Genomic DNA, 15,798 nt, shown 5'->3' with positions numbered 1-15,798 from the left:
ATAAGTGCATAAATTGCACTTATCAAATCCCCCAAACTTGAACTTTTGCTAGTCCCGAGCAAAACAAAACAAAACAAACAAAATACTAAGACACACAGGGAATTAAAAACACACAAGAAAGCAGTAAAACTTATTAACCCAACTGGCCTCAGATGTTCAACAATTAATCCATGTGTAGCTAATTTTCTCAAGAGTTCTCGTGTGTGTGTGATTAGCCAATCTTGTCTACCCACCTAACTTTAGGTCAAATCATGCAATCAGTAAGCTTCAAAGAGTCATTAACCCCGCTCTCTAGTTTCAACTCACTCTCCACCAAGTTCAACCGTTACTCCCAAAGATCAACAGGACTTATCAGGTAGTTCTTTTAGGCAAGCACTTTTTATAGCAGAGAAATATCCATAGTCAATGTAAGCATATAGGATTCAAGTAAAGAGAATTGGATATTTATAATTTTCTGCGGTATTGAGTAGGCTAGGTTTATCAGTTGCAGGGCATTGTCAGACATTTGTCTGACTCCTCTACTCCATACATTCTACACCTTTTTGCATTTTCTTTGGACTCGAATTTCAATCCATTTTCAATGCCTCCCCTCACCTTACTTTCTCCATATTTTTCTATCTTTTCTTTTTCATCCAATTGGAAACTTTTTTTTTTTTTTTTTTTTGCTTTTCTTTTTTTTTCTTTTCGGCCTTCTTTCAGTTTTGGATTTTTCTTTTTTTTTTTCGCAAGGCTACAAATGAAAGACTAACAAATCAAAGGCTTGCAGGCTCAAAAACAAAGTTGCCTAAATCATTTCTCTGTTTGTAAAAATCTACCTCAGTTTCGAGTATGTATCACCAAAGTTAAGAATCAAATCAGTTAATCTTCTCACAAAATCCACACAATTTTCTCTACTTATCAGGAGTATCGACAGTCAAGGCTATAGTGCAGAAAAAGTGAGAACTCAAGATCCAATGTCGCCAACACTAGATTATATTTTCATTTTTTTTTCAACTTCATCGTCATAGGCAATTTTTCTTTTTCTTTTCTCATTTTCACATTTTTGTTTTTGTTTTCTCAAATAAACAACCATACAAATGAACACAGACAACATTAAAATAAAACGAACAACTGAACAATAAAACTGACACAAAACAAAACAAGCAAAAACATAATACGCACGAGAAAACTAAAAACACAGATGCAGGAACTAGTGACTGATTCAGCATGCAACAACAACTATCCAAATTTCATACTACGTTTCAACTCAACCACTTTCACCAACCCAACAATTCAACAACCACATAAACATCAAACATTTTACATCCAAATCATAACCAACATAACAGTTCAAGACCCCCCCAAACTTAGATTCGTGCATTGTCCCTAATGTACAATGAATCGATAAAAGAACAAGGGAAGACACGTACCTATGGCGACGACCATTAGTGGTCATCGCCCATGTCATCATCCTGGGGTTGCCACGTAGGAGGTGGGGGAAACTGCGGATCCTCACTGGAGCCAGGAAAGCGCTGGGCTAGAGTCATCGTGAAATCCACCATATAATCCATGAAAATATCAGTCCGACGACAATGAAGGTCTAGCCGCTGCTCCACTCGCATCAATCTCTCATCAAAATGCTCATACGATCCAGTAAGTGGTAGTGGTGGTGGCTGGCTGCTACTCGTCGGGCGATCTCGAGGCGCTGCTGCTCGCGGAGGGGGTGGTATATTCTCTCGTGTAGTCCCAGTAATAGGTCCTTGAACCTTAAAAAGCTCTTCATCTGCACCCCATGTAACTCCAGCATGTGCACAAAGCGCGGTGATCAGAGAAGGGTGCGGCAATCCACCAGTCGTGGTGCCCTTAACCGCCGAAATAATGGAATCCTGAATGATGTTCCCCAAGTTCACCGTCTTTCCTGTGACAATACTGTAAGTCAGCACAGCCCGTTTCGCTGTCACCTCAGAAGTGTGGCCAGTGGGCAGCACACGAGCAGCTATCAGAAAAAACCAAGACCTTGCGTCTTGCTTCATTTTCCCGGAAGGAAAATGTACCACGACTTAATTCTTCATCTTCCATTGTGCCCCTTCTTCACAAAGAGTGGCAATAATCTCATCATAGTCCACATCACTCGCCTTGAATGCCGAATACTCATCCTCATCTATAGATGGCATACCATAGAGGGTATTAATGGTGTGCCCATCAAATTCCACTCGCTGACCTCGCACTAGAACATGGTATTGCTCATGCTTGCATTTTTGATTGGCATAAAATTCCCGGACTAAAGAAATCACAGCATCACCGGGATGTTGGACAAAATTCGTCCATCTTCGCGCATGAGCTTCTTGTCGCACATCCCACAAAGGTAGAGGAGAATTAGGATCAAACCCTCTTTCTCTAACCATGCTCTTGCTCACCATGAGAGGATAATTCTTGGCGGCCTCTTCATCCCAAAACCGATGGGCATCAAAAGTACCGGACGAAGATGCACCCTGCTTTTGTTTCTTTCTCGGAGCCATTACAATAGCGCAATCTCAATTGAACCAAGCAATAATTCAACACAACAGTACACCACCGCCCACTATGCCGCTTAATCTCCAACCAATCTAAACAATTTACCACGCCGCACAACCAGCAATAACAAGTCTACCAACCCAATATAACCGCACAAATCGCAAATCTTCAGCAGAACAACAATGTCACAGAAATCGGCCCCTCCAATAACAAATAAGCAAATATTATGCACCACCTAATGATCAACTTCCAATCAATGTACGAATTCCTCACAACAATTTCGGATGATCAATTCTAAAATCACCATAAACATGTAAATAATACGCAGCACGGAGCCCTTCCAATATAAGAAATCGGCCGAATTTTTCAAGCCCCAAAATGTTCAATTTACCTCGGCTGGTGTCGAGTCCGGCGGAATAGATAAAGTTTGACAAGATATAGAACAACTCGGCTTCGCCCCTCAGTGAATTCGAAGCTCACTTCTTCGACAGAAAGAATAGAGATCGACGCCCCTTTCCTCGAAATCCCTAGCTGCGAAAATATTGAAACCCGGATGACGAAAATTCGAACAAGATGCGAGGAAAGGATGAATTTGTGCGATGTATGGTGTAGCCGAGATTTTCAGGTGGGAATTTTTTTGAATTGCAGGGGCGGATTTCGTGGAGGCGGCGAACAAGGCTAGGAAATATGAAGGATTATGACTGAATGAATTCTGAGATCCCCTTTTATTTTTCAAAAATTTCGCGATAGCGCTGGAGCGCTATATAAATGGCGCTGGAGCGCCCGATGTTTTTCAGACACAGCGCTGGAGCGCTAAACTTTCGACTTTGATGATGCAGAACAGCGCTGGAGCGCTATATGAAGCGCGCTGGAGCGCTAAACCTTCGTCTTTGGAATCAAATACTAGCGCTGGAGCGCCTGAAAGATAGCGCTGGAGCGCTATATCCTCGACTTGCATAATAAATTCCAACGTAAGAACAGCGCTGGAGCGCCGTATGGAGAGCGCTGGAGCGCTATATTCTCGAATTTCATACTCCAAAATGTGATTTCTTGTGAAGAAAAGAACCTGCAATAAAACTCCGAATTAGGACCAAAATTAGTAAAATAACTGAAATTCAATAAAAGTAACTAAAATAAAATAAAATAAAATAAAACAAAATTTAAAAAATTTGGGTTGCCTCCCAAAGAGCGCTTGGTTTAACGTCGCCAGCCCGACTTTTCTGGAGTGTTTATGCAGGGTCTATCAAAGCAACTTTCTCCATGTTCCGCACTTCATTGCCAAAATAATGTTTCAACCTCTGCCCATTGACTTGGAATGTCTGACCATCTTGACAGCTAAGTTCAATGGCTCCATAGGAATGCACTTTCACCACGGTGAACGGACCAGACCATCTTGATTTCAACTTACCTGGAAATAAGCGGAGACGAGAGTTAAATAATAATACATGTTGTCCAGGCTCGAACTCTCTCTTCAGTAATATTTTGTCATGCCACTTTTTGGTTTGTTCTTTGTAGAGCTTGGCATTTTCGTAAAAATGATTACGAAACTCCTCAATCTCATGCAACTGTAACAATCGCTCTTCTCCAGCAGCTTTCATATCAAAATTCAACTTTTTCACCGCCCAATACGCTCGATGCTCTAACTCCACTGGCAGATGGCATGCTTTACCAAAGACCAACCTGTATGGAGACATGCCAATAGGAGTTTTGAACGCGGTTCGGTATGCCCATAGTGCATCATCCAACTTAACTGCCCAATCCTTCCGGTTCGTGTTGACAGTCTTTTCCAGAATTTGCTTAATTTCCCGGTTGAATATTTCAGCTTGCCCATTTGTTTGTGGATGATATGCACATGCCACTTTATGCCTAACACCATATTTTGTCAGTAATGAATTAAAGATTTTATTGCAAAAATGCGTACCTTCATCACTGATAATGGCCCTTGGTGTTCCAAACCTCGTGAAAATATTTTTCTGCACAAACTGCACCACTACACGAGCATCATTAGTGGAGGTGGCGATTGCTTCCACCCATTTCGAAACATAATCAACAGCCAATAAAATATACGATTGCCCAAAGGATATAGGAAATGGTCCCATAAAATCAATACCCCACACATCAAATAATTCGACCTCTAAAATATTTGTGAGAGGTAATTCATGACGGCTAGATATATTCCCCATCCTTTGACATCTATCACATGATTTTACCAAGGTATAACTGTCTTTGAATAAATTTGGCCAATAAAAACCAAACTGAAGTACCTTGGCGGCTGTCCGTGTGGCTCCAAAGTGACCACCATATCCCAAGAAACTTCTAATAGCTTTCACATTATTTGGCGGTGGAAGCTTTTTAATCGCAACCACTTTTGCTCGATCCACCTCAAGCCCATTAGATGACACTTTATGCCCAAGTACGATGCCTTCTTGCACCATGAAGTGGCATTTTTCCCAGTTAAGCACTAGATTTTTCTCTTGACAATGCTGCAAAACAAGGGTCAAATTGTGCAAACAATGATCAAACGAAGACCCAAACACAGAAAAATCATCCATAAAACTTTCCATGACTTCTTCCACCATGTCAGAAAAAATTGCCATCATGCACCGCTGAAAAGTAGCCGGTGCATTACACAAACCAAATGGCATTCTCCTAAAAGCATAAGTACCATAGGGACATGTGAAAGTTGTTTTCTCTTGATCCTCTGGCGCTATAGCAATTTGATTGTAGCCAGAATAGCCATCTAAAAAACAGTAATGTTTATAACCTGCCAACCTGTCAAGCATCTGATCAATAAAAGGAAGAGGAAAATGATCTTTTCTAGTAGCCTTATTCAACCTTCTATAATCAATGCAAACTCTCCAACCAGTAACAGTACGAGTCGAAATCAACTCGTTTTTCTCATTTTTAACTACAGTCATACCTCTCTTTTTCGGCACAACCTGTACTGGCGACACCCAAGAACTGTCAGAAATAGCATAAATAATACCAACATTCAATAATTTCAACACCTCAGCTTTTACCACTTCTTTCATCGCAGGATTTAACCTCCTTTGATGATCAACATAGGGATTATATGACTCCTCCATTAAAATCTTATGCATGCAAATATTGGGACTAATTCCCTTGATATCAGAAATTGACCAACCCAACGCAGATTTAAATTTTCTCAAAACTCTTAATAATTTATCTTTTTCATCATGAGTAAGAGAGGATGAAATAATTACCGGGTTAGTCGAATTTTCTCCCAAAAATGCATAACATAAATGACCAGGCAGTTCTTTCAATTCAGGAGTAGAAACTGATACCTCTTTTTTGACTTCCGAAGACAATGATTCAATTTTTCTTGGCCATCTTTTTCCTTTGGAAAACTTTCAAGAGCGAGAAATTGCTCTCTAAGTTCCCAATCATCCTCATCAAATTGGGTTATGGAATTAATTAAGCACCTCGCCAAAACGTCCTCCAATTCCAATCCTGCACAAAAATTATTCTCATAAGAATTAGATAAATCAATGCGATTACAAGAATGTACCTCATCTTGGTATTTCATGGTTTTATAGATATTGAAAGTGACAGCATCACCACCAACTCGTAGAGTTAGTTCACCCTCCTGCACATCAATTAACGCTCTGCCAGTCGCCAAGAATGGTCTCCCCAAAATTAGAGGGACATCTTGATCTTCTTCCATATGAAGCACTACAAAGTCACTTATCTACTTTTACCAGTACATCTTCCACAACTCCTCTAGGATAAGTAAGAGAACGATCAGCCAATTGCAGAGTAATCGTGGTTGGTTTCACCTCGCCAGGCTCCAAAGACCTGAAAATAGACAAAGACATTAAATTAATACTTGCACCTAAATCACATAATGCCCTATTAACAGTCGCACCACCAATAATACAAGGAATAGTGAAACTCCCTGGGTCTTTCAGTTTCTGTGGCAATTTCTTTTGTAGGATGGCGCTGCACTCCTCTGTCAACTTCACTGTTTCAAACTCTTCAAGCTTTCTCTTCCTCGCCATCACATCCTTCATGAATTTAGCATAGTGTGGCATCTGCTCCAAAGCATCAGCGAATGGAATATTAATATGAATTTTCTTGAAGATGCCAAGAAACTTAGAAAACTTCTCATCCAACGCTTTCTTCTTGAACCGCTGAGGATATGGTAGAACAGCTTCTGGCACAAGCGGTTTCTCAGGAACAACTGCAGACTTGCTGGAATTTTTGCTATCAGAATTTTCGAACTCCACCACAATCTCTTCAACTTCCTCATCATCCACTGCCTTTGGATTATCAGTCCCAATTTCTTTACCACTTCTAAGAGTAACAACCTTACATTGCTCCCTAGGATTAACCTCAGTATTGCTAGGAAACACACCTCTCTGCTGATTATTCAATGCATTAGCCAGTTGACCAATTTTTGTTTCAAGATTTTTCATAGAAGCGCTCACATTGGTCAAGTGTGTCTCCATACTGTCAAGCCTATTTTCATTCCTCTTAAATCTTGTGGATGATTCTGCAATAAAATTACCCACCAAATCTTCCAACTATGCCTTACCCTCACCATTCTGAGTATTGAACCCCGGTAGAGGATTCAACACATTTTTATTGTTTGCATAAAAAAAATTCTCATGATTACGCAAACTAGGATGATACTGATTGGGTACAAGATTACCTCGATAATTGTTGTAATTCCTGTTGTTCACATATTGAGCTTGCTCCACACTCTCAAATCCATCAGCAGAATTTATGGCAGTCGCCAGTGATGCTGTCTCAGTAGAACTTTGATTCCCTTTGGTCAGTGCAGCCAACTGTGTAGAAATAGTAGCCATCTGAGCAGTCAAAGCAGTGAATGCATCCACCTCATGAATTCCAGCAGCAGGCTTCCTTATTGCAGATCTCTCACTCGGCCACTGATAACTGTTAACAGTCATTTGCTCAAGCATCTCATAAGCCTGTTCAGGAAATTTAGAAAATATCGAACCTCCAGCTGCAGCATCCACAGAAATACGAGTTGGCCCATTCAAACCATTGTAGAATAATTCAATCTGTTCCCAGTCCGGAAAATTATGGTTTGGACACTTTTTAAGCAACTCCTTGTACCGCTCCCAGGCTTCATACAACTGCTCAAAATCTTGTTGTTTGAATGTAGTAATCTCTATTTTCAACTGAGCCGACTTAGCAGGCGGGAAATACTTAGCCAGAAATTTGGAAGCCATATCATCCCATGTAGTAATACTCCCAAGAGGTAGGGATTGCAACCAACTACGAGCATTGTCCCTAAGAGAGAACGGGAACAATCGTAGTTTGATGGTGTCCTCAGTAACACCATGAATCTTTACTATGTCAGCAATCTCCAGAAAAGTACGCAGATGCAGATTTGGATCTTCAGTAGCTGCACCCCTGAACTGATTCTGCTGCACCATATTAATCAGAGCTGGATTCAATTCAAAGTTATTCGCCGTGATGTTCTGCCGAGCAATCCCAGAATAATGTGTATTGATCACCGGTCGAATGTGATCTCTGATCGGCACCTGAGCATTATTGACAGCTCTTTCCCTTTCTCTTTCTTCAGCCATTTGTTGCAACTCTTCTCTTCTAGCTTTTCGCAAAGCTTTAATAGTTTTCTCGATTTTCGGATCAAAGAGCAGTGAGTCGTAACTTTGGCTTTTTTCGCATAAACTGCATAGACAGGAAAAAATTAAAATTAGAACCAACAAATGAAATAAAATGCTCTAAATCAAAATTAAGACTAATTAGCACAATTTAATATAAATCAAATAAAATTCACTCCCCGGCAACGGCGCCAAAAACTTGTTGCGTAATTTTGTGCCCGCAAGTGCACGGTGTCAAGTTTTAATATAGAAAATGAGTCCAAGTCGATCCCACAGAGAATGAATAAGATGATATTATATTAAATATTTGCAACTAATAAAATCTTAATCCTATGTAGAGCTACGAGAATGGGTTGAGTTTTAAATAACTAAAAATTGCAATAAATAAAACTAATTAACAACGAGTTCACGAGATAAAAAATTCAATAAGCGATGAATGCTAGAGGTTCGACTTCACTTGACTGTCCACCACAATTTATTTCTAATGATTGTTCAATTATTAATTCTTCTAGTTTATTAGCCAAGAATCCCTATTATTTTCTACTACCTCTCTCGAGTGTCAAGCAGAAATTCGTGTTCAATAACAAACTCAATATCTCTATCAAAGTTCAATTATTAAATCCGGTAAATAGCACAAGAATTCTTCTAATGACTTCTATGGAGTTATATGCCTCTCGAACAATATAAACACCATAGATATATTTTCCTATGTCGTATTCAAAATCTCCTATCTCGAGTGATAGATTCTAAATAAAATATCATTCAATCTATGTCCAGTAAATTGAAAGCATTAAGATCAGGAAAACACAAATAAACTGTGCGAAGAAATTTAAATATATAAATCAAAATATGTCAATCATGGTTTCCAGTCAAGATCCGTCTACCTCTAGACTAAGAAATTAGTTCATAACGCAATTCAAAATCAAATAACTCATGTTTTTCCAACAATCCATAAACTAAGAAAAATAGAGTTCAAAGAGAAACTAGAACGAATTAGATTGAAGCTTCTCCGTCACCGGATGCCGCCGTCTTTCGTCTTCATACCGAATTCTCAAGCTATTGTGCACTTCCAATCGCTCAATAGCCGTCTTATGCTCTGAAAAACTCTCTCCAACCCTCGTATCCTCCAGAATAAGCCTTAAAATCCTTTCTTAAACTCGATCAAAAACTTTCCAAATTTTAGGATTGCGCAGCGCTGGAGCGCTAGTCATCGGCGCTGGAGCACCCGTCATTTTCTTCCAACAGCGCTGGAGCGCTGTATATGTAGCGCTGGGGCGCTATTTCCTCGACTTTTCACCTTTCGGAAGACTCCGTGTAGCGCTGGAGCGCCTGAAAGATAGCGCTAGAGCGCTAGTCTGGGCACTTTTATTTCTTTGTTCTTCAACTCTTTTTCACCTCCTTTTCACTTCTTTTGGCCGATTAAAATGAATAGCACTTAAATTCCTGCAAACAACAAAAACAACAAGAGAAATGCATAATATCGCTCAAAACACAACAAAAGCCAAGCTAAATCATATAAAATATAAGTGCATAAATTGCACTTATCATTTGCCACCGTATCTATCCAGTATTCACGACGTGTTTCACGTATCTCTGTTGCGACGGTATGTGGCAGATGAGTCCCACATTCTGCAGCGGTCTGATGTTCAGGTGGATAAGGATTTGACTTATGTTGAGAGACCTACTCGTATCCTGGATCATAAGGATAAGGTTTTGCGAAACGAAGTCATTCCTTTGGTTTTAGTTCTGTGGCATCATCGAGGCACTGAAGAAGCTACTTGGGAGCTTGAGAGCAGGATGCGTGCAGACCATCCTGAGTTGTTTTGATTTCGGTTTTGAGTTGTATTCAGTTGTAAAACTCTGTTATTGAATAAAGAATGTTTTCTCATCTTGTATTACATTCAGTACTTAAGATCTGTTTTCGAGGACGAAATATCTTAAGTGGGGGAGAATATAGTACCCCGTACCCGAAATCAGTGATTAAGGAATTAATAAAGGCTAATTAAACAAATTGGGTATAGGACGGATCGGAAGCTCCGATGCAGGATCAGAAGCTCCGAAGGCGATTGAAAGCTCCGATGCAGGATCAGAAGCTCCGATCGGAAAAGACGTCATGCATGACGCATGGGATCGGAAGCTCCAATCAGGATCGGAAGCTCCGATCACCCCTATCCGAAGGCAATCAATGAGATTTTGACACGTGGAAGATAAGTGAGATCGGAAGCTCCGATGTCGGGATCGGACGTTCCGATCGAGGATCGGAGGTTTCGATCGAGGATCGGAGGCTCCGATCGTGGTCTATAAATAGAAGGCCGAGGCTTCATTCTGATTTGCCAATTCCGAGAGTTCTTCCTCTTCTAGTCCAAATCTAGGGAATTCTAGGCGTCCCGTTGGGAATTCGGAAGTGGCATAGCAGTCCAGGCGTTGTAGCGAAGCTGTGGCTTAGTTTGGAGGCATTCGACAGCAAAGGGCTAACGACGGACGAAGGTAATAGATTTTGCTTCCTAAAAATATTTAGGAGTATGCTTTAGCTTAGTTAAGGCTTTTAGAGCACTATAATGATATTAGTATCATTTGGCAGTGTAGTGCGGACTGTAGGCGTGAACCTAGAGCTGGTAGCAATTGCCTAGTATTTGAGGTACGAAAGTACTGTTCGAGATATCCTAACTGAGTATGCATGTATTATGTGACTGCATGATTTATATGCCATGACTTTATGCTGCATTCATTTGCATCATGCTGCTATCTCCTTCGAGATGTCTATTAGTAGGGTTGCACCCTATCCTGTTAGTGGTTGTACTTCCATCGATTTGGGTCCGGCATATCCACTACTATCTCGGTATGGGAACCACCTCCTGAAGCGACAACACAGCGTGCTACATACCAGAGCCCGGTCTGTCTCTGTTATCTGATCATTGACCTCGAGTCTGTAGGGAGTTCACTTTGCATGCATGTATACTCATACTCTCGTGTTGAGCGTTTTATGCTCACGTCTCGTACTCTGTGTTTTTGAACACCCTATTTCATGGGGCAGGTTTGTGATTGGACGAGGCGGGTGGATCCAAGAGAGGCTAGGCAGTGGTTGGCCAGCTGGAGCTTCGTCTAGGTTTATTTCTGTTGTTATTGGGTTAATACAACTATTCGATCTGGTTGTATAATATTTGAATAATTGCATATCCCTTCCCTTGGGATTGTTTAATGTTTATGGTTTCCGCAGTTTAATTCTGATATCTGTTTTGATTAAGTTAATTGCATGCCTAAGTTCTGTTTAGTAGGTGATCCGGGTAAGGGTCACTACAAGAGGTAATATAGTAATTTAAATTAAATGATTTGAATGATGTAATATAAATAATTGATGATTTGATTGATTTAAAATAAATAATTAATAGATGGATAAATAATATGATGAGAAGAACGTGAGATTTAATAATATAAGTTATACACATATTAATAATACACGCTACCAAATATCATCTCATAACATATATAATGTAAATACAAATATAAATAAAAGTATTAATTTAATGAAATTTCAGTTTTGGTCGGTTCGATTTCGACATATATAATTCAAAACCGAACCGAATAAACTTCGGTTTTAAAATTTATTTTCGATTACAAAATACAATTTTGATTCGATGTGGTTGAATACCCCTAGTCAAAGTTATTACTTTTCACTAGAAAAAAAATATATGAAAGAGACATGTGTAAGGAAATAAGGGTTGCACATAAACAGTTTGAGGTGTTGTCACAAGGTGTTGACAACACCTACTATAACACCTTGGGTAATTTGCAGTGGAATATAATTTTAAGCGTGTATAAAATAAATAAGCAACCAAATAAATAGACTCAAATGAATTAAGCAAGAGTATAAAATACTCTTGCAGCGCCTCAGGGCAAAACTTCACTAGAAAAACTTTTAAAGAGTTTTACAAACCCTAAAACTAGTGATTATTGTAAAAATCAATTTCTCAAAACAAGTGAGAAAATAAACAATAAAGTTTCTCCTAAAAACATTCTATATGAAATAGAATAATGAAAAACTCAGTAAGGAGAAAAATCTTGAAGTCAACAACACGTGAGACGACAACACTCTTTGATCAACTATTTTCGAGTGTTCTTCACAACTTCAAGCAATCACGACCAAACAAGCTTCAGCAGCTCTTCCTTAACGTCCGTATATTGAAGCTCTAGAAAACTCACGGTCTCTCTATATATCGGTCCTCTTCCTTGTGTACGCATATCTCAATAAATAGACCAAGAATCCTTCTTTAGAATGTTTCCTTGTAGGCGTAGGATTCCTTTTATTTGATCATATCATATCTACACAAATAAATAAAGATATAATATGATATGATAAATATTCTTATCAGTTTATCAATATCACAAATATGAAATAAATCACTTAAATAAAGATTACCTCATGTCCAAGAAAGGCAAAAGATATTAATTAAAATCTTTTTCAAAATAGGATGATTTTAAGGAATAAAATATTCCTTTCAATCTCCCCCTTTTTGCCTTTCTGGACAAAACACAACTAAACTCCCCCTTAGTCAAAACCCCCCCTGAATAGATTCTCCCCCTAAGTATAAGCAGAGGTGTTGTCATAATATGTTGGCAACATCTAGCTATGACACCTCAAATCAGAAATCATAACTGTAAGGAGAAACCATCACAAGAAAAACAACAGTGCTAACATCAAAACAGTTTTGATTAGGTCAGAGCAAATCAGAGCAAAAGACACCAAAAAAAATAAGACTAAAACAATAAATAAAACTAAACTAGTAAAATCAAAAACTAAGATTAGAATTGATTGCTCTCAGAGTCAACTTCATCACTTTATTTTCCCCCTTTTTGTTCAGAAGGGCCAGCTAGCTCCACTTAAAAGAGACTCATAGTGAGCCTTTAACCCTTCGTAATAGGCAAGGTCTGCCTTTGCTTGTGCAATCTTCTGCTCAGCATGCACCAATTGAGCTTGAATGAAAGTCGGATCAACATCTTGAGCAGCAGAAGGGGGTACAAAAACTGCAGTGGCAGAGTAGGTGTTGGTAGCACCTGCCACAACACCTGCGTAATCAGCAGACTCAGACCATGGAAGGTCTATCTTCCTATTTCCATTGAGCAATGCAGGTGCAATCTTTAGCAACTCCCCAGGGTTAATAAGAACTTCATCATCATCCTTTTCAATCTCTTGAGACAGCAGCATAAAATAGATGAGTGATGGATAAGGCAGCTTCAAAGTGGGTTGAGAACAATCTGCAAAGGCCATGACTGTGTCAAACACCAGTCGGCCATAGTTGAATGCGATTCCAGTACCAATAGCATACAAGACAGGAGCTTGATGCTTGGTAACCACACTGGAATTTCCAGATGGAGTCCAAGTCTTCACAACAGTTTTATGGAGAACAGGGTAAAAAGAAGTGAGCTTGGCTGCTGGCAATTTCTTAGGATGAGCTGGGTACACAGTGACATGTCCTCCAGTGATGACAGATGTCATCTCATCCAAGGTCGGCAAAGCAGCATCATCCGAGGCAGGAGTCAGGAGAAATCCATTTATAATGGCAGGGCTGAAAGAGAAAATTTGCCCACGCACATAGACTTTCCCATATTTCATGTATCGTGGATCCTTCACAGCCTTAGTGAGATTACAGTAGAACTCACGCACAAGCTCTCTGCAATAAGGACCAGCAGTAGTAACAGTAGACAGTAGGTTCCTTACCTCAAAGAATTTTACCATGTTCTGAGCTCCATAACTTTCCATATCAATGTTATGCTTTTCCAAGAATTCTCGATCAGTATACATCTCCCAGCAATCGGCAACCTCTTTGGAGTAAAAAGCAGATGAATAGGACGAGTTTACCTGGTATTCTTCACCTAAGGTGTTATCCAGGGTGTCGGCAACACCTTCCTCAGAACCTTCCTCTTCTTCTTCAGAGTCATCAGAATCTGACTCTTCTTCCAACTCTTTCTCAGCATCTGAATCTTCACTTGAATCAGTGCTGGAACTCTCAGAAGGTTGTGGGCGGTTATCAGCGTATTCTTGAAGCATCTCTTCATCAGGTTCATTCTCGGATTCCTGAACAGGAGCTGTAACAGAGAGTGAAGGCTTCTTGCCTTTAGCCTTCTTCATTTTAGCCATGAACTGGGCTATTGAAATCTCCTCATCATCAGACAGAGCAGGAGGGACAGTAGATGATGGTTCTTCAGAAACAGGAATGAATGCAGATGCATCTTTCGGAACATCAGCAGCAGCAGATGGAGTTTCTGATTCAGTGGATTCACTGCCAGAGGAACCACTTGACGATTTGCTCTCAGCAGCAAAAGGAACTGGAATAGCATCTCCTGACGGTTCCTGGGTACTCGATTTTCCCATTTTTTGGCGCACCAATTTGAAATCCTCATCAGAGCTTGCATCACCGGAAGAGAATTCGGTGTCCACCAGAGATGGTCTTGATGGTTGTCTTTTTCCACGAAATCATTTGGAGGCAGTGTAATCTGGGTTGTATCCAGCTTGTCTTTTGGATCGACGAGTTAAGGGTTTCGTGGGAAACACCTTATTCAGCACGCTCATGTCTGGTAAATTCTCCACGTCGATGGCATTACCAGGCTCTCCTGGAGCGATGGAGTCCAGGGGCACAGGTTCCTCAGCAACAGGAATGATGACTTGCTCAACCATGGGGTGTGGTGATGTAGGTACTGTGACACCTTCTGCAGCATCTTCTGTATAACCCATCTCAGAATGAATTTCATGTGAATCAAAACCCTTTCCTACCATTTGAATACGTGAGGATGAAATATTGAGAAGGGAATAGGGCAATAAGAATTAGAGAGTATTGAGAATAAGGGGATGCGGGATGAAAATAAGGAAATAAAATATTTCCAAAAGAAGATAAAAGTACAGATATATAATCCCTCAAACCTTTTCCTATTCTAACTTGGATTCTGTAGGCCCCCAACGGTAACAAAATCCTCAACAGTAACTTCTACAAAAACGGTAACAAATCTGATTTAAATTTGGCAATAAATCCCTTGATTTTCACCGATAATCTAGGCCCAAATATTTCACCAAATATTCCAAATTTAAACCCTCATCAGATTATAACACCACTGAAACAAAATTCAATCATATTCAAATTCAAAAATTCAGAGGATATGACAAATTCAAAATTTTCGTCTGATTGGGATTCATAACCTTTTGGCCAAAGATATTCACAAAACAAAATATGCATGTCCTAATTATGTCTAAAACAGAATGTGACATAAACTTAAAATGCAATTATATGCACAAATATATGTTGACAAGCGAGGTGTTGTCCACGATGTTGGCAACATCTTCCAGCAACACCTCAAGATTCTCAAAAAATTTATAACCAAACGGCCAATAATTTCATTCTTGCAGAAGTGGTAGCCTGCACACTAAAAGAACGGTCTTCATTGGACTCCCTTAGGTAGCTTTTTCCATTTTGATCTTCAATCAAATTTGATGATTGAGATTATTGCATTTTTACCATTTTGTTATTTAGACTTTCTGACTTTGCAAAATCACTTTTCACTTGGAACACGATCATGGAATACACGAACATCCCTCCACTACTTAGCAATTTGGTCAGAATTCATTATCCATTAAGCTTCATTCGACTGTAAAAATATTTTTGCAGAGAATCCTGAGTGAAAACTGGTTATTGGTTACAAAGTA

General features: G+C 39.6%; 1 protein-coding gene and 1 non-coding gene across 2 annotated transcripts; one reads left to right on the top strand and one right to left on the bottom strand.

Annotated features, from left to right (window-relative positions):
• Positions 1-2,039: 2,039 nt before the first annotated feature.
• LOC140861882 (uncharacterized) lies at positions 2,040-2,498 on the bottom strand. Its single transcript, XM_073264885.1, has one exon. It carries the CDS (start codon positions 2,496-2,498, stop codon positions 2,040-2,042), a length of 459 nt encoding a protein of 152 aa, XP_073120986.1.
• A 5,056-nt stretch (positions 2,499-7,554) lies between these two features.
• LOC140869904 (small nucleolar RNA R71) lies at positions 7,555-7,660 on the top strand. The gene has a single exon (XR_012146894.1). It is a non-coding gene; the product is annotated as a small nucleolar RNA R71 (small nucleolar RNA).
• Positions 7,661-15,798: the final 8,138 nt, after the last annotated feature.

Source organism: Henckelia pumila, chromosome 4, assembly GCF_033568475.1.
Source record: "Henckelia pumila isolate YLH828 chromosome 4, ASM3356847v2, whole genome shotgun sequence".
Taxonomy (NCBI): domain Eukaryota; kingdom Viridiplantae; phylum Streptophyta; class Magnoliopsida; order Lamiales; family Gesneriaceae; genus Henckelia; species Henckelia pumila.
Note: the sequence above shows the minus strand (reverse complement) of the source record. Positions and strands in the feature narration are given on the sequence as shown.

What these genes read in the sequence shown, in the direction of transcription:
- LOC140861882 (XM_073264885.1), bottom strand. Translation starts at nt 2,498, where the DNA reads ATGGCTCCGAGAAAGAAACAAAAGCAGGGTGCATCTTCGTCCGGTACT.